General features: G+C 39.7%; 1 protein-coding gene across 1 annotated transcript in view; it reads left to right on the forward strand.

The window, feature by feature from the left end:
- Positions 1–25,387, forward strand: part of SND1 (staphylococcal nuclease and tudor domain containing 1) — a 438,355-nt gene that overhangs the window by 45,028 nt on the left and 367,940 nt on the right. Inside the window, exons 5-10 of the mRNA XM_026454383.2 lie at positions 106–266; positions 1,375–1,466; positions 2,431–2,589; positions 4,123–4,229; positions 6,831–6,921; positions 21,630–21,743. Of these exons, the coding sequence (XP_026310168.1) occupies positions 106–266; positions 1,375–1,466; positions 2,431–2,589; positions 4,123–4,229; positions 6,831–6,921; positions 21,630–21,743 (724 nt within the window). The remainder of the gene's footprint in view (positions 1–105; positions 267–1,374; positions 1,467–2,430; positions 2,590–4,122; positions 4,230–6,830; positions 6,922–21,629; positions 21,744–25,387) is intronic.

A 25,387-nucleotide genomic window follows, 5' to 3' on the forward strand; every position in this document is an offset into this window, starting at 1 on the left:
TTTGGTGTCTTCAAGGGGTGAAGATGTTAAAGAAAATGTGTCAGAGAACCTCATATTTCTGTTTGTGAACTCACTAACCACTCTTGTTTGTATTTTATGTCCCAGTCCTGAGCAGAACCGGCTTTCAGAATGTGAAGAACAAGCAAAGGCAGCCAAGAAAGGGATGTGGAGTGAGGGGAACGGTTCACATACTATTCGGGACCTCAAGTATACCATTGAAAACCCAAGGCACTTTGTGGACTCACACCATCAGAAGCCTGTTAATGGTGAGGCTGGCGGGAACAGACAGATACAACTCAGGGTGATTTCTTTCTGTTTGCACTCTTTGCTTCTTGAGGTTTGTAAAAATCTAGTAAGCCTTTCTTATACTTATTTAGTATCCTTGGGAAATCCTTAAGGTTAAAACGGCACCTTAGTATTTCAGACGGGAATTTGGATTCAGTTCATGTGGGTCACATCAGATACTTCTGCAGAGGCTAGTCCTGTGCTGTTGCAGGGTAGTAAATTGCTGGTGTTTTGCACATTGATTATGGTCTAGTCTCAAAAAGAAGGCTGCTTAAATAGCAACCCTGAAACTTAGAGGTAGCAACATGTTTTCTGTATACATCTAAACAGATCCAGTTACCCTTCGTTGGGGATTGATTCCAGGACCCTGCCCTGCTCTTCCTCCTGGGAATACCACAATCAAAGATGCTCAAGTCTTTTATATAAAATGGTGCAGTATTTGCCTATAACCCACTCACATCCTTCCGTATACTTTAAATCATCGCTAGGTTACTTACAATAACTATTACAGTGCCTACACACCACTTCATTTGTGTAGACTCGACATAATGGTGTGTGGCAAATTCATGTTTTGCCTTTTGGAACTCTGTGGAATTTTTTCTTTTTTCTGAGTATTTTTGACCTGTGGTTGGTTGAATCCATGGATCTGGAACCGATAGATACAGAGGGCTGACTGTTATATGTATTTATGTGCTATATAGTTTTTGGCCCGGTTTTGAGACCTTGCTAATTGCAGACTCAGTAAAATAAGATTTTTACCAATCTTCAGTTACTAATTGTTTTTTTTGGGCACCTAGTACTCAAGTGAGCATCCTAGCTTATGGATAACAAACCTTCAGTGTGAGCCACGAGGTTCCAGAAGGTTCAGAAGACAGAGAAGCAGGCCTAATCTGCATTCCTCAGGAATCCTTTGTGCAAGAGTCTGCTATGTAAACCCTCATGATCTGCCAGTGCATCCTTACTTTTCAGAGGGAGGCTTTCTCAGGGATTTTGGGGAGAAGAAACTGTGTTAAATGCAGTTTGTTTGGACAGTGGTTATCCTTGTTAGGAGGTCTGCTAAGGACTTAAGCTGTTTATTCTGTCGTGCAGCTATCATCGAGCATGTGCGGGATGGCAGTGTGGTCAGGGCCCTGCTCCTCCCAGATTACTACCTGGTTACAGTCATGCTGTCAGGCATCAAGGTCAGACCATACTCTTGGCTACGTGGTGGGTATAGAGTTTGTGGATGTTCAGTGATGGATTCTTCTACTTGGGGACTTTGGATCTGCTGTTTCTTCCTAATGTGGGCCATTAACATTGACTTTATACTTGTTTTAGTTTAAAGTTTGTAGTGTGACAGTTCTAATTGGATCAAATAACTTTATTTATTTTTTAAAGTATTCTGGGTCTGGAATGGACTGTGCTTAGGGTTGTTGAGTATGTAAACCTAGAGAAATGGAGCAATGAGAGGCTATGAAGTTTGCTGAATATGACTTGCATTAAGCGTTGATGTAAAATATTCATTTTGGTTTTTAAAAAATCTGAGGCCGGGCGCGGTGGCTCAAGCCTGTAATCCCAGCACTTTGGGAGGCCGAGACGGGCGGATCACGAGGTCAGGAGATCGTGACCATCCTGGCTAACACGGTGAAACCCCGTCTCTACTAAAAAAAACACACACACAAAAAAAACTAGCCGGGCGAGGTGGCGGGCGCCTGTAGTCCCAGCTACTCGGGAGGCTGAGGCAGGAGAATGGCGTAAACCCGGGAGGCGGAGCTTGCCGTGAGCTGAGATCTGGCCACTGCACTCCAGCCTGGGCGACAGAGCGAGACTCTGTCTCAAAAAAATAAAAAATAAAAAATAAAAAATCTGAGATTAAAAGCTAAGCACTGGCAAGTCTTTTCTTGGTAAGGGGCCACTTTTTACTGTAATTAAAATTATTGTCCTCACGATAATGTGAGTTTTATTATCTATCTTTGCCAAGAAGTCTGAGATGATGATATTTCCAGTCCATTTTTACCAGTGTGTTTTAAATTAGAAGGGCTGATTTAAGACCTTCCTGAGTTTAGCTTCATGGCATGTGTGTTTTTTGGAAGGCTTAATGTGGGGTGAGAGTGCCTAGCACTCACATTTAGGCTGCATTACTCACTTACCTTGCCTTTGCTTTAGTGCCCAACTTTTCGACGGGAAGCAGATGGCAGTGAAACTCCAGAGCCTTTTGCTGCAGAAGCCAAATTTTTCACCGAGTCGCGATTGCTTCAGAGAGATGTTCAGATCATTCTGGAGAGCTGCCACAACCAGAACATTCTGGGTACCATCCTTCATCCAGTGAGTGTGTCTGTGCAGACTGGGTGGTGATGGGCTAGAGATCATTTGGGGTTTGAAGAACAGGAGTTTGCTTCTCTATCTCTTCTTTTTCTCTGTATTTAACATCCATTAAAATGTTGGCTGGGCGCGGTGACTCACGCCTGTAATCCCAGCACTTTGGGAGGCCAAGGTGGATGGATCATGAGGTCAGGAGATCGAGACCATCTGGCCAACATGTAAAACCCTGTTTCTACTAAAAATATAAAAATTAGCCTGGCGTGGTGGCATGTGCCTATAGTTCCAGCTATCCAGGAGGCTGAGGCAGGAGAATTGCTTGAACTCAGGAGGTGGAGGTTGCAGTGAGCCAAGATCATGCCACTGTACTCCAGCCTGGGTGACAGAGCGAGACTCTGTCTCCAAAAAAAAAAAAAAAAAAAAAAAAGGCAGGATTATTATTAATATCTGGTGATTTTTTGAGGCATTTTCTAGGGAGTTATCATTTGTCTTACAGAATTGGACAATTTTCTCACCTTTAGGAAATTAATCTCAAGGGTTAGTGGGTTCATAAGAGGAAGAGGAACTTGATCACGTATTTATCTAACTGTTTGGTCCTAGGGGTTGCTACATTCCTTAGAAGTAGAACTGAAATTTGTAGAATAGGGTTGATGAGGTCTAGAAGTCAGCTAGCTGAAGTATTGGTAGATCAATGATGAGGAAACTGAGGTATGGAAAAATTATTTTTTGTATTCCAGGCTTTATCCAGGTACCTCCTAACTCTGCTTTTAGCAGGGAATAGGTTATGTTCTTATAGTTGCGATTATTGGATGTTTTGCCCTATTGTGCACTTTGATAGTTGGGTTATTCTTAGACATAAGATGGCCTTCTTTTTAACACCTAAATTTGAATGGATTTTCATTATTATAACCTGTGTCCAATACAGAGTTAAGCTACTTATTCTTTGGCTAGATAATTCTTCCATGATGGCAGTTGTGGAAGGTTGAGAGGCTTGGTTTGGGGTGTGCCAAGGTCATGTCTGTTTCTTCTGGAGTGCTGTCTGGCTGTGCCCTGCCAGATGGCTCTGTGTCACGGTAGAGTGTGAATTTTAATTCACTGGGCACAGTGTAGCTTCCGTTATTCCTCGCTCAGCCTGTTCTTCAGCTCTTATGAAAGGGGGAGGAAGTGCTGATCTTAAGGGAAGGAAGAATAAGATGTAATCTCTCTTAAAGATTAACATCCTCCTCTGCCCACAAGAAGAGCTATTGAAATGTCAATTCCCTTCAATGCCACTAGCATTTATCCTACTCCTATTAAGTGAGTTTTATTATGGTGGACGTTGTGGGGATACGAAGCCAAGGCTGTTGAAAGGAGTCTCAGAGTGGCATCTCTCCCATCTTAGGAGTGGTTTCCTAGTGAGAGGAGCTACCCTACTGTAAACAAACAAACAAACTGCAGACTAGATTGTGACTATGTTAATTGTGTCAGAAGTCTAGAGAAATGGATTCTTTTGCAACAGAGTCTAATCTGTGCCTGCCTCTCCTGTATCTTGTTTTTCAGAACGGTAACATCACAGAGCTCCTCCTGAAGGAAGGTTTCGCACGCTGTGTGGATTGGTCGATTGCAGTTTACACCCGGGGTGCAGAAAAGCTGAGGGCGGCAGAGAGGTAAGGTCTGTCCTAGAGGCCTTCCAGCTGTGGATCTTGTTAAGGATCTTTAGGGAAAGAAATCTGGTGATTTTCTCACACCCCTGTGTGTCAGTGTTCATTTTACTTCAGTAAAGGAGTAGGGCAGTTCCTTATAGAGGAGTGACTTAAATATTGGTCTTCAGGTTCAGTCTAATTGAATGCTGGATGGTAAGGACTTAGAGTCTTCAGTTAGACATTTTTCTTCACTTGATTTGCTTTTTAAATGTTTTCAGGTCATTTTTTCCCAAGCCCCTTGCTTAGGTTCTGGGTGTTACACATTTGAAATGTAATAAACGTGAAGCTTATTTGAGAAAGATGAAGTTGCTTATCAGCTGCTCCCAAACAGATAGACAGGAGCAGGGGTATGATGGAAAGACAGAGCCTGTGGGTTTTAAACCAGGACCGTTCAATATTGTTGTGAGGCCTATGCCCTAACTTATTTAAAAGTATGTTTCAGTTATAAATGCTAATATAATCCTGAGATGTTGTTGGTGTGTTTTTGACTTGTTGCCTATCATTAAAGCAGATATAGGAATAACTTGTTTCTAAAAAACTGCATGTAGAAATTCCAAATATTAGTTGCCATTTCAACTGTCAAGGTCAAGATATAGATGTAGGTGAACTTTCTCCATTTGATGGGGTAGATGGAAGAAAATAAAGCAGGTAGCAACAGTAGATGAATGGAAATGATGCTCAGGAAAGTCTGAATCACACCCTTCTATGATACATTTAAGCAAAGACAACACACAGCTGATGACAATAGTCCACTCTCAAGGCTTGCTTGCTGTATGACTTGTTTCGAAATCTTGAAGTTATAATGATCTTGATAACTACTTTTTTGTGACTGAGATATACAGCTAAGAAATGTGCAACGACATGAATGAATAACTGTAATATTTGTTCCATTTCTTAGGTCTTTTTCATCCTTCAGTATCTATAAGCGGAAGTATTTGCAAGTTTTTATAAAAGTAGATATTAATCTAGGCCATTTGATATGGCACATCTGACATGTGTATTGTCTGATGGAAAAAAACAGTGATTGCTTAGAATTTTTTTAATGTTGTTCTACGGTTTAGAAAGTTATAATAACCGTATCAAGTACAGTGTTCCAAATACTTCTGATTATTCTACAATGCTCAGTTTCTTTTGTTTGGTTCAGAGAATCCTGTTATGTTCATTAGTATTCTAAATTAATTTGATTTTTTTTTTTTTTGCATTCTTTAATTTCTTGCCCTTTTTGTTTTTGAGACAGAGTCTTGCTCTGTCGCCAGGCTGGAGTGCAGTGGCGCGATCTCCACTCACTGCAACCTCCACCTCCCTGGTTCAAGCAATTCCCCTGCCTCAGTCTCCCCAGTAGCTGCGACTACAGGCGCACACCACCACACCCGGCTAATTTTTTTTTTTTTTTCGTATTTTAGTAGAGACTGGGTTTCACCATGTTGGTCAGGATGGTCTCGATCTCCTGACCTCATGATCCGCCGCCTTGGCCTCCCAAAGTGCTGGGATTACAGGCGTGAGCCACTGCGCCTGGCCCAGTATCTTGCCTTTCTTTGAAGAAAGTGAATGCATTGAAAATAATATCTACATGTTATATAACATCAGTAGATTTTATGGATTTTTGGACGGAATGCTCATCATTAAAAAACAGGCTTAGACCAGAGAATGCAAATCATATTTCGATAATATGTGATTACTTGTCTGCTGTTCTGCATGCTATACTTGAGCTACTTGAATTGTAGGTAAAATTGCATCCTCTATATTGAATTACTTCATGCATTTTACAACTACTATATCCTGCTTTTTGTTTTTCTCATTTTACTGCTTCTCTAAAACAAAAGATTGCAATACTGTTTTCAGAAACATGTATCCATGTATTTCACTGCACATGTATTCCCTTATTTGTAAGTGGTTTAAGACAGCTGTTCATTGATTTTTTTTTTTTTTTTTGATCTTTGCACATATTCCATTCATAGTCTGGCTCAGAAAATATCTACTGGGCAGAATACTTCAAGATAAATTTCCGGCTACATAGGGTTTTTTTTTTTTTTAACTCTTGTCAATGAACTTTATAAGGATTTTGTTCATTTTCTAATTATTCTATAGATGCACTGTCGTGACAGTTTTGTTCTTATATATAGGATTTGGTAGCTGGTAACCTTTTTATAATTCAGATAGAAATTGAGCATGTCTGTGCTTTTTAAGAAGTATGTTTGTTTAGATATGTGGGTTCTTCCCATTTAAGAGAGCAGTTACTCTCTGTTTGTCAGCCTAATTTTTGTAGTGGCCACCCAGGAGATATTGGATAAACCAGAGTTAATAGTGAAGGTGGACTCGAACCATCTAGGCTCAAAAAATTGTATGCCTGGACCATAGTCCTGGACCATAGTCTCCGAGCTGTGGGTTTACAGTATATATGTGTATCTTGCGTGTTGTCATTTACTCTCATTTACAGGTCTTTCTTCTGGATATGTCTATAGGGTAGAGTAGGATGCTGCACCAACTGTGCTCCCATGGTAGTGGTGGATTCCATTTGCTGACTTAGTCTGTCTGAATGATCTTGCATCCTTGCTTTGTTGCCAGGTTTGCCAAAGAGCGCAGGCTGAGAATATGGAGAGACTATGTGGCTCCCACTGCTAATTTGGACCAAAAGGACAAGCAGTTTGTTGCCAAGGTGAGTCATTCTCAGCATCTTGATATGCATAGTGGACACTGCCAGACGAGTAATAATACAAGGATTTGAACAATTAGAAATGCTGAAGCTCTTGAAAATTTCGAGGCAAACCAGTAGGGGTGTGTGTGTGTGTGCGCGCGTTTTATTGTAGGGGGCTTAGAAACCATTAGACTATTTAAATTTCTTTGTAAATTAGCTAACTTCAAACTAGCTTGAAATACCTCTCATATTTTAGGACTTCTTTTTTATCTGCTTAGTAAATAGCATTGTCTTAAGATTTCCTATGTCCAAGTACAGATGGTCCCTGACTTATGCTGGGTTGACTTAAGATATTTTGACTTTACAGTGGTGTGAAAGCAATAGATATTCAGTAGGACCCACATTTGGAGTATCCATACAGCCATTCTGTTTATCACTTTTGGTCTAGTATTCAGTAAATTAATCAAATGAGATATTTAACACTTTATTATAAAATAGACTTTGTGTTAGATTATTTTGCCCAATTGTAAACTTATGTAAATGTTCCAAGTATGTTTAAGGTAGGTTAGGCCAAGCTATGATGTTTGGTAGGTTGTATTAAGTGCACTTCCTTCCTGCCTTCCTGCCTCCCTGCCTCCCTGCCTGAAGAGAGTTAAATGCATTTTCAACTTACAGTATTTTCAGCTTATGATGGGTTTATCAGGAGTTAACCCTGTTTCAAGTCAAGGAGCATCCATAGCTATATGACCTCAAGTTTCTCTTCTTTCTGTTTTGGAGCTCTTGGTTTTTTTGTTTTGTTTTGTTTTTCCCAGAGAGTTCTCCATTGATGTGTCTTGGGATAGACTGCTTTGAAGGAAACTGGAGCTATTATCCTTGGTGGTATCAGCAGTGCTGTAAAAATGTTTTTTCTTATTTGCATGGTTTTGTAACTTGAGTAGCAGATCTGTTATCTGTGTCTTCCCAAAATGCTGTAATGTTTTCCAGCCTATTTTTACTTTTGCCAAGAGATGCTAGAAGTTTTGTTTTTATAGGCTAAAAGTGGTTAAGTGCCAAATTCTTGGACTGAGAGGTGCTGTCTCCCTGTCAACTAACCATGAGTTTAGTATGGAAAGCCACTAGGTGGCACTGTGAGCCTGAGAAATCCTGAGACTGTCTTAGAATGGTAAAATTTTAGCAACCTCTGAGGAATTGGCTAAATTTCGTCACTCTTTTTTACGATGCCCAAAGTAATAGGTCACAGAGTGGTCTAGTGGCCTCTTTCCCTCTTATTGTAGGTGATGTCCAGGCAGCTGTGAGGTTAGCCATAATCATTCCTTTTGGTAGGCATGGGTGGGAGTTGCCCCTGGTGGCATATCCTGGCATCCTCCAGGTCTTGATGCAGACTGCGTGAGGCGTGTACCTGTGTGGACACTTGGATATGGGTTGCTCTGCCTACTTGGAACTCACTCAGTTGTGATTATGCTTCCTGTAGTGTGTTCTGTGTTAACATAGCTACACAATGAAAGGATGATTTTTCACCCAAAAAGGGAGGCAGGCCTTCAATTTTTTGCCATCTTCACTTTGAGAGTCTGTGACATTACTGATGTAGATGAGGCTTGTGAGGATCTTAAAACCCTATTGTGTTCCTACCAGCCTTTCCTCGATTAAAACTGAGTTTGTAGAAAAACCTAGAATATTTTGAAGAGTTTTGGGCCTTGGCTGGTTGGGGAGTTAACTAATGCACTGCATAAGAACAAAATTCAAAGGATTTCGATTATTGAGCTTTGCATTTATCTTAAATATGACTTTACTGATAATTAAAAAAGGGAGACCTACCTGTAGGAGAATTTTTTCCACTTTTAAAAATCTAGGATCTGGCTGCATGCGGTGGCTCACACCTGTAATCCTAGCATTTTGGGAGGCCGAGGCTGGCGGATCATGAGGTCAGGAGATTGAGACCATCCTGGCTAACACAGTGAAACCCCGTCTCTACTAAAAATGCAAAAAAATTAGCCAGATGTGGTGGCGGGCGCCTGTAGTCCCAGCAACTCGGGAGACTGAGGCAGGAGAACGGTGTGAACCCAAGAGGCGGAGCTTGCAGTGAGCCGAGATCGCGCCACTGGACTCCAGCCTGGACGACAGAGCGAGACTTTGTCTCAAAAAAAAAAAAAAAAAATCTAGGATCCTAGAATCTGTTTTTTCTTTAAAAGAGAGCAAGGCTTTTATCATGACAATGAAGTTTTATTCATTACAGTGCCAAAGTAGAGGAGATTGTCCCTAGGAATCATCTGATTGAGGATTGTGAAGAATAACCAATCTTCTGTAGAAATTGAAACATAAATTGAGGCTATTTGGGTATATGTCTGCTTAGAGGGTAGAGAGAAATAGGTAAAGAGTTTTTAAAACTCATTGACTTTTAAAAATTCTTTAGCATTAGTTTTGCTTTTAAAACAGGAAAAAACATAAAGAAGATAAGCATAAATACCCATACTACATGAAACACTATCTTGGCCTTGTTTTTTAATTTTTTTTTTTTTTTAAAACAAAGTTGATCATAGTGTCTGTCTCAAGGTTGGCAAACTATGGCCCATGGGCTGAATTTGGCTGGGCACTTGTTTTTGCATGATCTGTGGATTTTACATTGAAAAAAAAAAAAAAGGATTTTGTGTTAATAAAAAATATATCATGGTATGTGAAAATTATGTGAAATTCAATGTCAGTATCGTAAATAAATTGGAACATAGCTATATATGTTCGCTTGTGTATTGTCTGTGTCTGTTCTTGTGCCATAATGGCAGAGGTGAGTAGTTGTGATAAAACTGTGTGGCCTGCAAAGCCTTAAATATTTGTTATCTGGCTTTTTACTTAATAGTTTGATGATCTCTGATCTATACCAGTCCTACTCAAAATGCCTTGATAAAGTGACATAAGGAGCTTGGGCCAGAATGTAAATCAAGGCATTGATTCCTTCATCAAGAAAAGCTTACTACAAAAAAAAAAAAAAAAAAAAAAAGTCAGCAATGTTCATAGTGATGTAGTTGATTAATGTTCTAGTACAAGTTCCTTATCTTACTGCAGACTGGCAGCCACTTTGAATAGCACTGATCTGTACTCTTTTGTGTGTAATTTTTAAGTTTGCACATTTTTATTTTTAATACAGAAAATTAACCTTTTTTTTATAGGCTTACTAAAGAATGTACCAGTTCAGTTTCACTCTTCCTTGAGGCAGTCACTTTCAACTCTTGGCTAATTCATCTCTGAATAAAACATTTACATGGCTGTTTCTTAATTTTTCAGTTTTAGGTACAACTCCTTTCCTTCATACCATGGAAGAGGAGGGCTTAGTTTTTTCACATAAGCACGCCTACTCATGTGGGTGCACAGTGCTCTTACCCAGTTCTCCCAATATGATTATGTCATAATTTAGTTAATATTCAGTATTTATTTTAAATGATAATCACCACTGTGCTATATAGCGTATTATGGCTGCTTTTAGTTTTCTGCACAATTTTTTTGTTTTCCCTGGAGTTAATAATTTTTAAAATTTACATTTTTTATATACTTCTTATTAATTCAGCCTCCAAACTCTGTCTAAATCTCCTCCCAAGAGGAGATTCATTCAGTCTGCTAACACTGTCTTGGAGCCTTGCAGCCTGCATCAATCTGGACTGGTTTCTCTTTTTGCCTGTTTTAGAGCTGTCATTTTTGGATTTCTTCACCATTGTCCTGGGGGATTTCTTTGCCTTACTCTTGGATTGGAGCTAGGATTGCTGGATCTCACAGTTTCCTCTATAATTTGCTACTTTGTTTTAATGGCACACATTCTCTAACTTCATGGCAAAGAATGCTTGGGAGGTAAATTTTCTGAGACCTTTCGTGTCCATTCTCTACATACACTTGATAGTTTAGCTGGATATAGAATTATTTTAGAAGTCATTTTCCATTAGAATTGTATCTATCAGTATTGCTCCACTGTCAGTAGTTATCAGAAATTTTTTTGATTTCTTTTTTTTAATGGATCTGAAACCTTCCTGATTTCTCATCCTTATATGTGTTTTTTCTTTCTGAAAGGTTTTAGCAAATTCTTTTTGATCCTAGTGTTCTAACATTTCATAGCAATGCCCTTTTGTTTATCTATATGTGAGCATATTATGCCTCAATGTTTAGTTGTTTTGTTCTGAGACTTTTTCTCTCAACTCTTTTGTTGGTTTCCATCTAGAATCTTTGTTCTCTTTTTTTCTAGAACTCCTGTTATTTGGTTGTTGGATTTTGTGGGCTCGTCTTCCAGTTTTTTCTCCTATTTTCTATCTCATCTTCTATTCTTTTTAGATTTCTTTATAGTTATTTTTCAGTAGTTTTATTGACATGATACTGTTTTATTTTTTAAGAGCTTTATTTGTTCTCTGCATGTTTCTCTTTTACTATTATAAAAAATAAAGTTTAATACTTCAGAGATAAAAATCATCTCTTAACTTTCTGCAAAATTGATTTTTTTTTTTTTTTTTTAGTTTCAGTTTCATTTTTCCTCCATACTCGCTATGTTCTTCAAGCCTCTCCTCTCCCCTCTTTGGGTTATTTTGGTCCCTTATTTTTCATATTACAGGCTTTCCTCAGATATTTGCTGAGCCTTGGTTTTCTGTCTTATTTGAGAATGAGATATTAAAACACTGAGTTTAGAAGCAATGACCCTAGTGTGGGATATAGGGTATACATATTTGTTTGTTTGTTTTTGAGACAGGATCTTGCTCCGTCACCCAGACTGGAGTGCAGTGGTGCCATCACAGTTCACTGCAGCTTCAACCTCATGGGCTTAAGTGATCCTCCTGCTTCAGCCTCCTGAATAGCTGGGAGGTTCATGCTAACACAGGTGCACGCTAACACACGTGGCTAATTTTCAAATTTTTGGTAGAGACGGGGTCTCCCTATGTTACCCAGGCTGGTCTTGAACTCCTGGGCTCAAGCGATCCTCCCACCTTGGCCTCCCAAAGTGCAGGGATTACAGGTGTGAGCCACCATGCCTGGCCAGGGTATACATCTTGAAATCCATCTGCTTCTTACAAAGATTTGAAACCGTTCATCGTTTTTGGTCTCATTTTCGTTTGCAATTGAGATGCTTGATTTGACAGTTTCTGAGTCTTGGCAGATTAGGGAGAGTGGGACTGCAGTATAAATCAGATTGGCTATTGTGTTTTCTCGCCACTGTCTCAGGATTTAGCTTTTGTGAGTCAGTGGAGTAAGTTACTACTCATCCATCTGCTTTCTAGCTTCCAGAGTTTTGTTGCAGTGTTCTTTCTCATTATCTTCTTCCTTTTGGGCTTATGTATAGATAGGTTATACAGATCCCCGCCCCCCCCCCCTTTTTTTTTTTTGAGACAGAGTCTCGCTCTGTCACCCAGGCTGGAGTGCAGTGGTGTGATCTCAGCTCACTGTAAGCTCCGCCTCCCGGGTTCATGCCATTCTCCTGCCTCAGCCTCCCGAGTAGCTGGGACTACAGGTGCCTGCTGCCCTGCCTGGCTAATTTTTTGTGTTTTTAGTAGAGATGAGGTTTCTCTGTGGTCTCAATCTCCTGACCTTGTGATCTGCCTGCCTCAGCCTCCCAAAGTGCTGGGATTACAGGTGTGAGCCACCGCGCCCGGCCTCAGATCCCTTTTATCTAGAGGTGTTTAGAGAGGGAAGCAAAATAAAGAGCTTACTTCTTTAATTGATGTGTAATATTTCATCGCAGGCTGCACCATAATATTTTAAACCAGTCCCCAGCAGGTTTATATTCATGTAGTTGAGAATTTTTTTCATTATTTAGAAAGTGGAAGAAATCTCCAACTATTTGGCAGTTACTTCCTTAGAAATGATTTGGCTCACATTTGCCAAATATGTCTATAGAAATGTTAACCAGTATATACCACTAAGTGTGTTCATTTTCTAATATGTTGTAAAACAGAGATTGGCCAGCTTTTTCTTAAAGGACCACATTGTAAATATTTTAGGCTTGGTAGCCATATGGTCTCTGTTGCAACTACTGAACTCTGCCATGGTAGCAGGAAAACAGACATGGACAGTGTGTAAACAAATGGTTGTGGCAATATTCCAGGAAAACTTTATAACAATATGAAGTGGGCTGGATGGCCCTTGGGCCATAGTTTGCCAGCCTTTGTTGTAGAACACTGGATATCAACGTTAAGTTAAAAATGAAAAAAAAATACATATTACTTTTTATAACCTGGAACTCAACAGCAGTTATATATCATTTTACGTGATTTAAAATATCTGTTAGTGGCAAACAGTTTTTTTCAGGGAATCCTAAAAAGGTTCTAAGGTACATGGGACCCTCACATAGTCTGAAAGTCCTGCAAGTCTTCCCTGAATGATTCTGCTTGTAAAGATCATGTGATTGTAAAGCCCTAACAAATAGTGATTCCCTCTTCAACAGTCATGCTGTTTTTTAGGAATTAATTGTACAGGGCCTCGCTAAAAGCCTGAAAAGCCTGCAAAGGGTAACCTATGGCCTCTAACTGGGTGCCTCTGGGGCTCTACAGTTGATTTCTGGAACTGAGGCAAAGCTGTAAGTCAGAGTGCCAAGAGGCTTAAGCCTCAGAAATGTGAAACTCGACGAAGTAGTCTCTGATACGTGTAGCCTATTGAAAGACTGGTTCCCTTTGTCTGCTTAAGCAGTTTTACTTCTTGAGGAATGGAATGCAAAGGAAGGGCTCTCCTTGTCTCTTCAGGTTAGCAGAGAAGCATGTTCACTTCACAGCGATTAGGTGAGCTTGCCCAAGACTTTTGTGCCTGTCGTGGCCTGCCAGTTCCCTCCCTGCCTTCCCTGTGGCGTTTTAGCTGATCTGTGCTGTTTGTAGCCATATGGTCCCCTGAGCACGTGGCTTGGCTTCCCTGTTCCTGCTGCTGGATCCTTGGGCATTGCAGATTTCACAGACCTGAATAACGTTGTTGTGGGGGATGGGAGAGGGATGGAGTGGAAGCATGTCCTCAAGAGGTATCTCCTTACCACCCTGCCTGGTTAGAGGCTTCTTGCTTGGTTCTCTGTACCTATATATAGATCAAGCAAACAGAGCCCTGAACTAGGTGCTTTGAAAAAATGTAAAAGAACTAGAAGTGGTTCCTGCCTTCAAGGAGCTTACCTGCTAGGGCTTTGTCTAGGAGCGCTAAGTGGTTAACTGGCATTGGTGGCCAAGTCTAATTTTGGAGATCAGGGTATAAACTATCCATGGGTACAGTAGATTTTAGAATGTATTTGCTTTTGTCCTGGTAGTTTTTTGCTGTGCTTCCAGTCATAGCTCTAGATGGAGTTCATTATCATGTCTCTGAAAATTTTTTTCCTCAATTTTTTTATAATGACAAAATTCATAACATAATATGTAATATCTTAACCATTTCTAAGTGTACAGTTCAGTGGTATTTATATTCGTATTGTTATGTAGCTATCACCACCACCTATCTCTACAACTCTTCATTTTATAAAACTGAAACTATACTCAATAATTCTACATCCCTCTGTTTCCCCTCTTTCTGGCCCTGGCAACCACAATTCTACTTTTTGCTTCTGTGATTTTGACTACTCTAAGTAATTATATAAGTGAAATCAGACAGTCTTTGTGTCTTTGTGACTGGCTTATTTCATTTAGCATAGTGTCCTCAGGGTTCATCCATGTTGTAGGATGAGTCAGAATTTTCTTCCTTTTTAAGGGTGAAAAATATTCCATTGTATGTGTATACATTTTGCTTACAATCTGTTCATCTGTCCATGGGGACACACTTGGGTTGCTTCTACAGTTTAACTATTATGAACAATGCTGCTATCAACATGGTTATACAAATATCTCTTTAAGACCCTGTTTTCTTTCTTTCTTTTTTTTTTTTTTTGAGGCGGAGTCTTGCTCTGTCGCCTGGACTGGAGTGCAGTGGCCGGATCTCAGCTCACTGCAAGCTCTGCCTCCCAGGTTTACGCCATTCTCCTGCCTCAGCCTCCCGAGTAGCTGAGACTACAGGCGCCCGCCACCTCGCCCAGCTAGTTTTTGTATTTTTAGTAGAGACGGAGTTTCACCGTGTTAGCCAGGATGGTCTCGATCTCCTGACCTCGTGATCCGCCCGTCTCGGCCTCCCAAAGTGCTGGGATTACAGGCTTGAGCCACCGCACCCGGCCAAGACCCTGTTTTCAATTATTTCAAGTTTGTACCCAAAAGTGGAATTGCTGGATTATATGGTAATTGTATTTTTAAGTTGTTGAGGGAATTACTATACTGTACCATTTTACATTGGTGAATGAGGATTCTACTTTCTGTACTTCCTCACCAACATTTGTTATTTTCTGGTTTTTGGGGTTTTTTTTTTTTATAGTGGCCACCCTAATGGGTGTAAGGTGATGTCTCATTGTGGTTTTGATTTGAATTTCCTTAATGATTAGTAATGTTGAGCATCTTTTCCTGTGCATTTGCGTATCTTCTTTGGAGAAATGTCTATTCAAGTCCTTCGCGCATTTAAAAAAGAAATTTCAACTTTTCTTTTAGGTTCGGGGGTACATGTGCAGGTTTGTTACGTGAGTATATTGTTTGGAATAGGATCCAGTCACCCAGGTGGTGAGCATAGTTCCCAATAGGAAGTTTTTCAGCCCTGGCTCCTTCCCTTACTCTCCGCGAGCTCTAGAAGTTACCAGTGTCTATTGGTCCTGTCTTTAGTCCATGTGTACCCAATGCTTAGCTCCCACTTATACGCCTCTTTGCCTGTTTCATAATTGAGGTTTTTGTTTTTTTGTGGTTGAGTTTTAGGAGTTCTCTATATATTCTGGATGTTAATCTTTTGTTGGATATATGATTGGCAAATATTTTTTCCCATTTTGTGGTTGCCTTTTACTTTGTTGCACAAAATTTTCATGAAATCTAACTTGTACTATCATTGCCTGTTCCTGTAGTGTCATATTTGAGAAATCATTGCCAAATCCAGTGTTGCAAAGTTTCTGCCCTGTGTTTTCTTCTAAGAGTTTTGTAGTTTTATAGCTCTTATATTTAAGTAATGAATCCATCTTGAGTTCATTTTTAGTTTTGGTGTTACATAAGGGTTCAACTTCACTTTTTTGCATGTGGATATCTAGTTTTCTTAGGACTATTTGTTGAAGACTGTCATTTCCTCATTGACTGGTCTTTGCACCCATCTCGAAAATCATTTGACTATATATGCAAGGGTTTATTTCTGGATTTCATTCTGTTTCATTGGTCTGTATGTCTGATTTTTATGCCAGTACCATATGGTATTGATTACTGTAGCTTTGTAGTGAGCTTTGAAATCAAGAAATGTGAATTTTCCTGCTTTGTCCTTTTTCCGGATTGTTTTGGCTATTCAGGGTCTCTTGAGATTTCATGTGAATTTTAGGATGAGCTGTCCTGTTTCCATAAAAATAATCATTGGGATTTTAATAGGGGTTGCATTACATCTGTAAATCACTTTTGGGTTGTATTGACATCTTGACAGTATTGTCTTCCAGTCCATGATCATGAGACGTGTTTCCATTTATTTATGTCTCTAATTTCTTTCAACACTGTTTTGTAGTTTTCTTTGTACAAGTTTTTCACTTCCTTGCTTAATTCCTAAGTGTTTTGTTCTTTTTTGATGATACTGGAAAAGGAACTATTTTCTTAGTTTTCTTTTTTGGATTGTTTATTGTTTGTAGAAATGCAGCTGATTCTGTGTGTTGACTTTATATCCTGCTACTTTGCGAATTCATTTATTCTAACAGTTTTTGCGGAATTATTAGGGTTTTTTACGTATACATCATCTGGGAACAGTGATAATTTTATTTCTTCCCTTCCAATTTAGATGCCTTTTGTTTCTTTTTCTTGCTGAACTTCTTTGGCTCGGACTGTCAGTAGTATGTTAAATGGAAGTGGCTCTCTGACATGGTTTTTAAGCGAGGATGCAGCTGAATATTTTTGGCATTATCTGCATTTCTCCAGTGTATTCCCATGTGGTAACATGGAGAGAAACAAAAAATACCTGCCACTTCCTTGCCTTTTGCCATTTGACTTTCAGTTGAAAAGGAAGTTCTGGAGATTGTCTCACTAGAAAGGTGGGCTCTGCTGAACCAAAAAGGGGTCAAGACTTGGTTTGCAGCTTATACTAGTAAACCAGTGTGCTGCTAAGAAAAAGAAAGTGATTGAGTTAGAAAAGATTGAAAGAATATTAACCTGGCTTTAAAAATTATTATTAGAGACTTCATTTAGGTCACTCTTTAGATTTACAGAAAAATTAAGCAGGTAGTACAGAGTTCTTACATTACTCATCCACCCTCAGCCCAGTTTCCCCTGTCATTAATATTTTATGGGAGTACTGTATATTTGTTATATTAGTATATCAATATAGATACATTGTTATTGACTATAGTTTATGTTTTATTCAGGTATTCATTTATTCATACTTTATTTCTGTTCCAGGATACCACATTGCATTTAGTTGTCATATCTCCTTAGGTTCCTTTTGGATATGTCAGTTTCTCAGACTTTTTTTTGTTTTTGATGACTTTGACAATCTTGAGAAGTACTGCTCAGGTACTGTGTAGGATGTCCCTCTGTTGAAAGTTGTCTGATGCCTGATTTCCATGTAAGTGCATCCTAAGAGTATCTGCTTTGGTTGTGCTTAGGTGCCTGGAGGTGCCTCTATCAGGATTTTGCTGTGGTTTGTTTTTGTTGAGGACAGGGGTGGCAACTGTACTCTTCTGGGGGACTGGGGAGAAGAGACATAGCATACAACCTTAGGGAGTGGGAAAAACAGCCAGATGTCATGATTTCAGAGAGGAGAAGAGGTGTGTATTGTCATTCTCAGTGGCCTCATCAAAGCACAGTCTCTGGTCATGCCTGTAGAAGGCCCTTTGGGGTGGAGAATCCTTTGTTTCTATCTGGTACTGGAAATTTTGGCAGCATTGGGATTATTGGTGGTTATATCCACAACTCAGAAGGCTGTTGAACAAAAAGGAGGCTTTTCTGTTTGTTTTATGTGTGCTTCAGGGTTTTCAGAATCTGAACAACAGCAGCCCATTGCACCCAGTAAGCACTGTGGGCAGGCTGCACAGATGAGAGTGTGACAGAGGCTGAAGATAGGCATGGATGTTCCCCTGACAGAACTCTGTAGTTTTCTTGACTCATGGCAGCCCTTAGCCTACACCTTGTTGTCATTAAACCATTTTTTCCTCTTGTAATTGGGCTTCAAGGAATGAGGAGGGAATTGGATTTAGTGCATGTATTTGAGTCCAGATAGTGACTTTTTCCATGTAGATTTCTGCTCCAGTGCCTTAGGTTATCTCTTGATGTGTGGGGTGTGAGTATACACGGATTGGCTTGATTAGGGATCCATAGCTAGCAGAGAAAGTGGGCAGTGTGGGCATACTTCAATTATCCTGATGAAAAGCACCAGAAGAAATATCACTGTTAAAATGTGGTCGGTAATGGTGCTGATGAGCTGGCTTCAGATAGTAATCCACTCTGCATCTCACTTACTGCACAGTGCGTGGCTGTAACCAGTATTTTATTGCCGATTCCAGGTCTCTGCTCAGGAGCTACTTGTTCTCTGGACAGTAATGACACAATTTACAGAGGAATAAAAAACCATGAACCCCACTTATACACACACGCGGACACGCACACATTCGCTCACCCTTCCTACCTTCACCAGCAAGCTAAACCTTGCTTAGCTGGCAGTGGCAGAGTGCGCAGTTCCTGAAGAGGAGGTTTCTAATCAGGGAGATGCTGAACAGCAGAGAGAGTCTGCTGCTGGGGCCTAAAATTTACAGCTCCAAGAATTCATAGCTGCCACTGCTGCTGACATATTACAAGGGGTGCCTAATCCCAGTAACGTGTTACAGGACATCCTTAGATCTTCATGTTCTGTAATCGGGGTAAAGATGTGAGGACTATGATACTTTCTTTGGTTTTATTACTCTCTAAGAATGACTAGGGAGCAGAAAACCTCTAGATACTTCTCGTGTCTTGCTTATAGGAATTTCCCTATGTTTTTGGGAATTCACAATAAGAATTCGTTTTGGTTTGAGAGAAGGTGTAGATCTGTCCAGCATTAAGATTTGGGAAATCCTGTGATGTATGTGCCTTTGATACATCTGACAATTACCCTCTATCCTTTGAGTATCCATTTGGAGGAGGAGTTGTGTTGATTTGCTATAGTAGCTGTTTTGCTTAGTATGGCTCAGTGGAATTTTTTTTTCTTTTCTTTAGCTTGAAATTACGATACCGGAATAGCAGATATCATGGGAACACCTTCCCTCCGCCCGCCGCCCCGCAAAATGTTCTGTCATCCATTTTATAATATCTTTCTCTTCATCCAAATGTGGGATTTTGAACAACAGGGAAATCATTAGCTGGGGTCTTTCTTTTTGGTCAGTTTTGTCCAACCCACTACTGGAATTCCATTACTGTGGACATTTTTAGTTGGCGTTAGTGTGTTTAGATGGTAATGGGAATAAGATGTACTCTATTTTTTCTTTCAGTGACTGAATCTGTATTTTTGGGTATACTGTCTAGACAGTTTTTAAGTTCTAAACTCATGAGTGTGTGTTTTTGTGATTGGACTGGCCTTAAGGGGCTGTTTGGTTTGGGGTAACCAGCCCTGACCTTGATCCTGGTATGATCACTCATCCTGCCTTTGATTACCATTAATCTTCACGTTTTTCTGGCCAGATGAATTTTTGGTTCTGGCTCTCTGAGTTTTAGTGTTTAGCCTATGATTCTCAGATCTGTCAACAAGGTTACAGGAGAATGGTTATGGTTATTTGAGGTTGTTGTTTTGCTGTTTTCAGGGTTGTAAGTTAATCTTAAGTATAGTAGAAAATTAAAAATTTCTCCTTCTGAGCTTCTTTCTTAGAACTTTCATTACTTTTCTGATTACTGGGCTGTTCTTCTCTAATCTGCTTTCATTGCTTACAGTGGTAAAACCCAGGGATATCTTCCCATCCACCAGCCATAGTAAACCTGTGGACTTACAAATTGATTCCAGCTGTCATCTTTCTTTTTTCATTCATTCTGTTTGATGGCACTTAACTCCTCCTGTTTTCTGTCATATATAATTTCTCATTTATGTTTTATATCCTTCTTCGGATTGTTTCTTAAGGCATTCCTTACTCTTTGGTGTGTGGTTGGCTGCTTCTTTTTGTTTCTGGTGTGTGGCTGGCTGGTTCTTTGGAAAAGGTAGAGAATTGCTGCTTTCAGAGGAAGCTGCAAGTAAATGGATACATTCTGTGCTAGAAGATCTAAGGCCTTTCAAGAAATAGTTAGGGAGACCTCCTTTAAGATACTTATCAGTGTGACATCCATGATGGCAAAAAAGAGTCTACTTCCTTTTGTTTCACGCATAAAAGAGGAGGGAAATTTTGCCAGTCCACCCTTGCTGTGTGGCAGCTGACCCTGTAAGTTTGTTCAGTCTGGTAGCTCTTAAAGAGGCCTGATTGAAGCCTAGAAGAGTTTGATTTTGATTCTGCAGATGAAGTAGATGGTGACAGTGTTTTGTAGTCTACAGCTACCTTGTAATAAAGTGTTGCTTGAAAGAAAAAAAAAAAAGGCATCGAATATAATTGGGTGAATTTTAGACTGCTGGCTGTATTATGCGTTCTACTTATAACACTGATGTGGTAAGATCCCAGTTTGAATGGAGTTTTATTCTGTACACATTGTAGAATGTTCTAATAACCTTCACAGAGGAATGTTTATGCTTTTGTCCTTTGACTACATATCCTTGTAATTTATCCCAGACTAGTTCTTTTTTTTTTTTTTGTGAGACGGAGTCTCGCTCTGTCGCCCAGGCTGGAGTGCAGTGGCGCGATATCGGCTCACTGCAAGCTCCGCCTCCCGGGTTCCCGCCATTCTCCTGCCTCAGCCTCCCGAGTAGCTGGGACTACAGGCGCCGCCACCTCGCCCGGCTAGTTTTTTTTTTTGTATTTTTTAGTAGAGACGGGGTTTCACCGTATTAGCCAGGATGGTCTCGACCTCCTGACCTCGTGATCCGCCCGTCTCGGCCTCCCAAAGTGCTGGGATTACAGGCTTGAGCCACCGCGCCCGGCCCAGACTAGTTCTTATTCTTCTGAGTGTGGGGTCCTGTGTTGCTGATCTTGGGTTCCAAAACAAAGATGTCCATAGTAGTAGTGCTCTGAAAAGGTGGCTTTCAGAGTATCTGAGGTAATATCTCAGTAATTTCATGTTTCTGCCTGTGAGATTAACAGCTGAGCATCTCCTTTCCCATGCTGAGATGACAATTCTTTCTGCCCTTCACTTGCCTTTGATTTTTCTGCTCTCCATTGGGGCATCCTATTTTGGTTCTTTCTCATCTAGTGCTGGTACCTTCTTCAAATCCAACCCTTGCCTCTTTTTCTAGATTCACATTGAGATTTTGATTTTAGTTTAGAAGCTGTTTCAAGGAGAATCTTCAATTAGATGTAGAAACAGGATTTCCAGTTCTTAAGCTTTGTAGTTAACCACACATCTTGGTCAGGGCAAAAATAAAAAAAGATTGATCATCTTTATGAATGATACAGATTTTGTCTCATTGAGAAATCATAATAAGGTCTCTGGGAACTGATAATTATAGCATAGTTTTCTCTGACATTGTTGCACCATGAAGGATGATACTGTTTCTCCCACAAATGGCTATTGATCTCACTTTCTACCTGTGAGGGTGGTGGGCCTTGGTCTTGGACATGTGATGGGGGTCATAGAAACAGGTTTAAGCATGTTCCTTTTTGCTCACAGGTGATGCAGGTTCTGAATGCTGATGCCATTGTTGTGAAGCTGAACTCCGGCGATTACAAGACTATTCACCTGTCCAGCATCCGACCACCGAGGCTGGAGGGGGAGAACACCCAGGTGAGAATAGGGAAGCAGGCATGCCTCTTTGCAAAAACCAAAAGGAAAAAGTTGGAGAATTAATTAATATATGATACATATATGTGGGAATGCAAAGGGACAAGTATTTTAAATCACCACAGTATTATTTTCTAATATTTATAGCCTGACTACCATTGGGCAGGTCTCAGTGTCTTGTGGCCCACACCCACTGCTCTGCCGCATTTCACATGTTCACTGTTGGCACTTCTCCCCAGGGGACTTGAGTGCAGTGAGGGGTGGGATATGTGAGATGGTGGATGAGTTTATTAACAATATCTTATTTTTCTGTGAATAAGGAGAGGAGGAGGTCTGTATCTTGTGTACATTGTAATAGGACCCGTTTCTGCTGGTCATTTTGATTTGGTAGTTCTTTACGTTTTTGTTCTAGGAAGAAATGAATCTTGGTATATATATTCACTGGGGTCACCTACTCATTTTTTGCAGGTAGTAACTAATTGGTAGTTAAACTGTTTGCTATTTTTTGGATCTTTTGGCAGATAGGTTGGTGTATGACTCAGGTATATCAATTTTGAGAAATGCTTTGTATGAAAACTCTAACAAGAGTTGGTATTACACGTACAGATAGTGTAATTTTTTTTTTTTGTAGTCATGACAGTTACATAGCCATAAGAGTTATGAGAGTTGGGAATAGGGATTAAGGCTGAATATTTTTGGGGGTTTGGTTATGTCATATTTTTACAGACATCTTTCCCTCTTCTGTTTTTGTCCACTGATAACTAAAGTGTGTGATTGTGTTGACTAGTTATAGAACTAGTTCCTTAATGAGAGCCAGCGCCAAAGGCAAATATTTGGACAGTTTTCAGAAATTAACTATTGTGGATTGAAGTTTAGTGCTGTGTGTACTATCTATTGCCTGCTTTTTTTTTTTTTAAAGAAACAGTCTTGTTATTTTGCCCACACTGGAGTGCAGTGGCTATTCACAGGTGTGATCATTGCACACTACAGCTTCAAACTCCTGGGCTCAAACAGTCCTTCTGTCTCAGCCTCCTGAATAGCTAGGTCTATAGGTGTGAACCACTGTACCCAACTTATCTACCTTTTTTTTTTATTTATCCCTTTATACAAAAGGGATGGGATAAAAAAATCCCTTCTGTATAAAGGGATAAATAAAAAAAGGTAGATAAGTTGGGTGCAGTGGTTCTAAAGGTGTGAAATTTGCTTTTCTGATGTTTTGCACATATACATATCTTGGTTGCTTTCACAAGTTGAAATTCATGCATTGTTTTCATTTGTGTGAGGGTTTAAAGACAGCACATAAGAGTAAAATAAAAATATGATTGTCTTTTGAGTCAGTTCATGCATAAAAAACACATATGGGATGGGTGATTTGAATGTCTGACCAATCAGTTTTTTCTCTCTCTTTTTTTCCCTTAGAGAAGGCAGTTTAATGCAGCAAACAGTATTATGGTAAGGTTGAGAATTTAAATGCATGAAAGCTTAGAAATGCCAAAATAAGGTTCTCTCAGTAACTGTAGCTCTGCCTCATTGCACAGAGTAAATACACATCTCCAATTTTATCAGTATTGGGAGTAGTCCACAATTCTGCATCTGTGCTGTACAGTTGGAATTAAGGTTCCCACAGCAACCACAACTTTGAAATTCTTGAACGTTAATTTTTGCGCCTGTATCATCAGCCAGTGCATTATGTTAATGTAGACTATATAGCTGAATTTTAAGCAGTTTTTAGGGGGATGGGGGTGTTATAGCTTAGGTAGGATGATAGCAGGTTTTTTGAAGTAAGCACTAACCTACTACTGAGTATTTTTAGTTTTCCCAGGATCCTTTGGAACTCGTCAGTGGGTAAAAGATGCATTTTCCTTAGCCTAATGGCTGATGGGAAATTGTTGGAATTGGAGTATTTCTTAGTTTAGGCAGAATCTTGATTGTAGAATTTTTTGTCTCTTACAAGGCCTGTTACCTCTTTTTTTCTTCTTTTTTCTTTATTCTTTCTTTTTCTTCCTGTTCACTCCTGAGATCTTACTCCATTTTAAGACAGTTCTAAGTAAGGCTTAGCTGCAACAATCTACAACATATGGCTTATGAGGAAGATGGAGGAATGATTTCCATTATTTGTCTGTTAAAGTCCTTTGGAAGAGTTTAGTGAAGGGCCACATAAGAAATAAGTTAATATAATGAACCTTGAGTGTAGTGGTGGAAGGCACCTTGAAGAGTAGCCGGTTTTGATGGGTGGTCTGGGTGATCTTCCCAGGTCAACTGCTGTACATTGTGAGTGTCAAAGATGAGAAGTGAGTCAACAGGAGGAATGGCTCTCTAGGCCAACACTGTCAGACAGATACATAAATGTGAGCCACACATGTGAACTCTAATTGTTATTTTAAATTAGTACGTAGTTAAGTTAAAAACCTAAAAAGAAACATTAATTGTAATTTTAAAATTTGACATATCCAAATTATTACATCATTTCAACATTTAATGAATATAAAAAATAAAGGAGACATTCGCCCCCTTTTTAAAACTAAATATTTGAAATAGGGTATGTACTGTACATTGGCACTACATTTTAATTCATTGTAGCATATTTCAAGGACTCAATAGGCACATGAGGCTAGTGGCTACCATTATGATTAGTGCAGCTTTAGAAATTTGCATAAACAGGTAGTCGTCATTGATGTATATTTACAGATGCTTATTTTGCGCCAGATACTGTGCTGGGAGTGCAGCAGGGAATAAACAGATGTCCTATCTCTGCCTCATGGAACTTTAAAGTCTAGTAGGGGAAATACACAAGTAATTTCATTTATGTTAAGTGCTACGAAAGAGAAGCTTAGAGTTTAGGAGAGTGCATAGTCTGGAAAGGCTACTTTGAGGAAGTGACATTTAAGGCCTGAAGGGAGATTAGGAATTAGTTAGATAAAAAGTGGGAGAAGACAGTTTCTGACCTGGAGAGCAGCAATGACAAGAATTCGGTGAGTTTTGGGGACTAGAGAATGGATGGCTCTTGTGGATGGTGCATGAGTGGTATGACACCTGTGTGGTACGAAACCATAGGCAGCGCCAGATCAAACATATCCTGTGAACATCTCTGGATACTCAGGAAGGTAGAGAGAAAATGGGGCATATGATGAACTGCTAGTGATTTTGTATGACTGCAACAGAGGATAAATTTCAGGGGAATGTTAAGAAATGGGCCTGGAAGTTAGACAGGGGCCACTTGTTGAAGGCTTATATGCCATGCATTTTAGGTTTTGTCTTGAAGAATTCTGAACTGGTGAATGGCATATTTGAATTTAAATACTCTTGTTTTGGTTGTATTTACAAGATATGAAAGCAATTTGCATATAAAGAGAATATTATGCCTGGTAAAAACTTATTTAGCAAGGAACTCTGGATTTTCTTTTGGTAAGCCTCAGTTGACCAAAGACTTGGAGAATGACGTGATGAAGAGTTAATGTCTTAGGAAATGTTAACTCTTTCAGGCTGATGAGTGAGAACTGTGGATGCTGCTGCAGCTTTCTTTCTTTCTTTCTTTCTTTCTTTCTTTCTTTCTTTCTTTCTTTCTTTCTTTCTTTCTTTCTTTCTTTCTTTCTTTCTTTCTTTCTTTCTTTCTTTCTTTCTTTCTTTCTTTCTTTCTTTCTTTCTTT

The sequence above is a fragment of the Piliocolobus tephrosceles genome, chromosome 8 (genome assembly GCF_002776525.5).
Source record: "Piliocolobus tephrosceles isolate RC106 chromosome 8, ASM277652v3, whole genome shotgun sequence".
NCBI lineage: Eukaryota > Metazoa > Chordata > Mammalia > Primates > Cercopithecidae > Piliocolobus > Piliocolobus tephrosceles.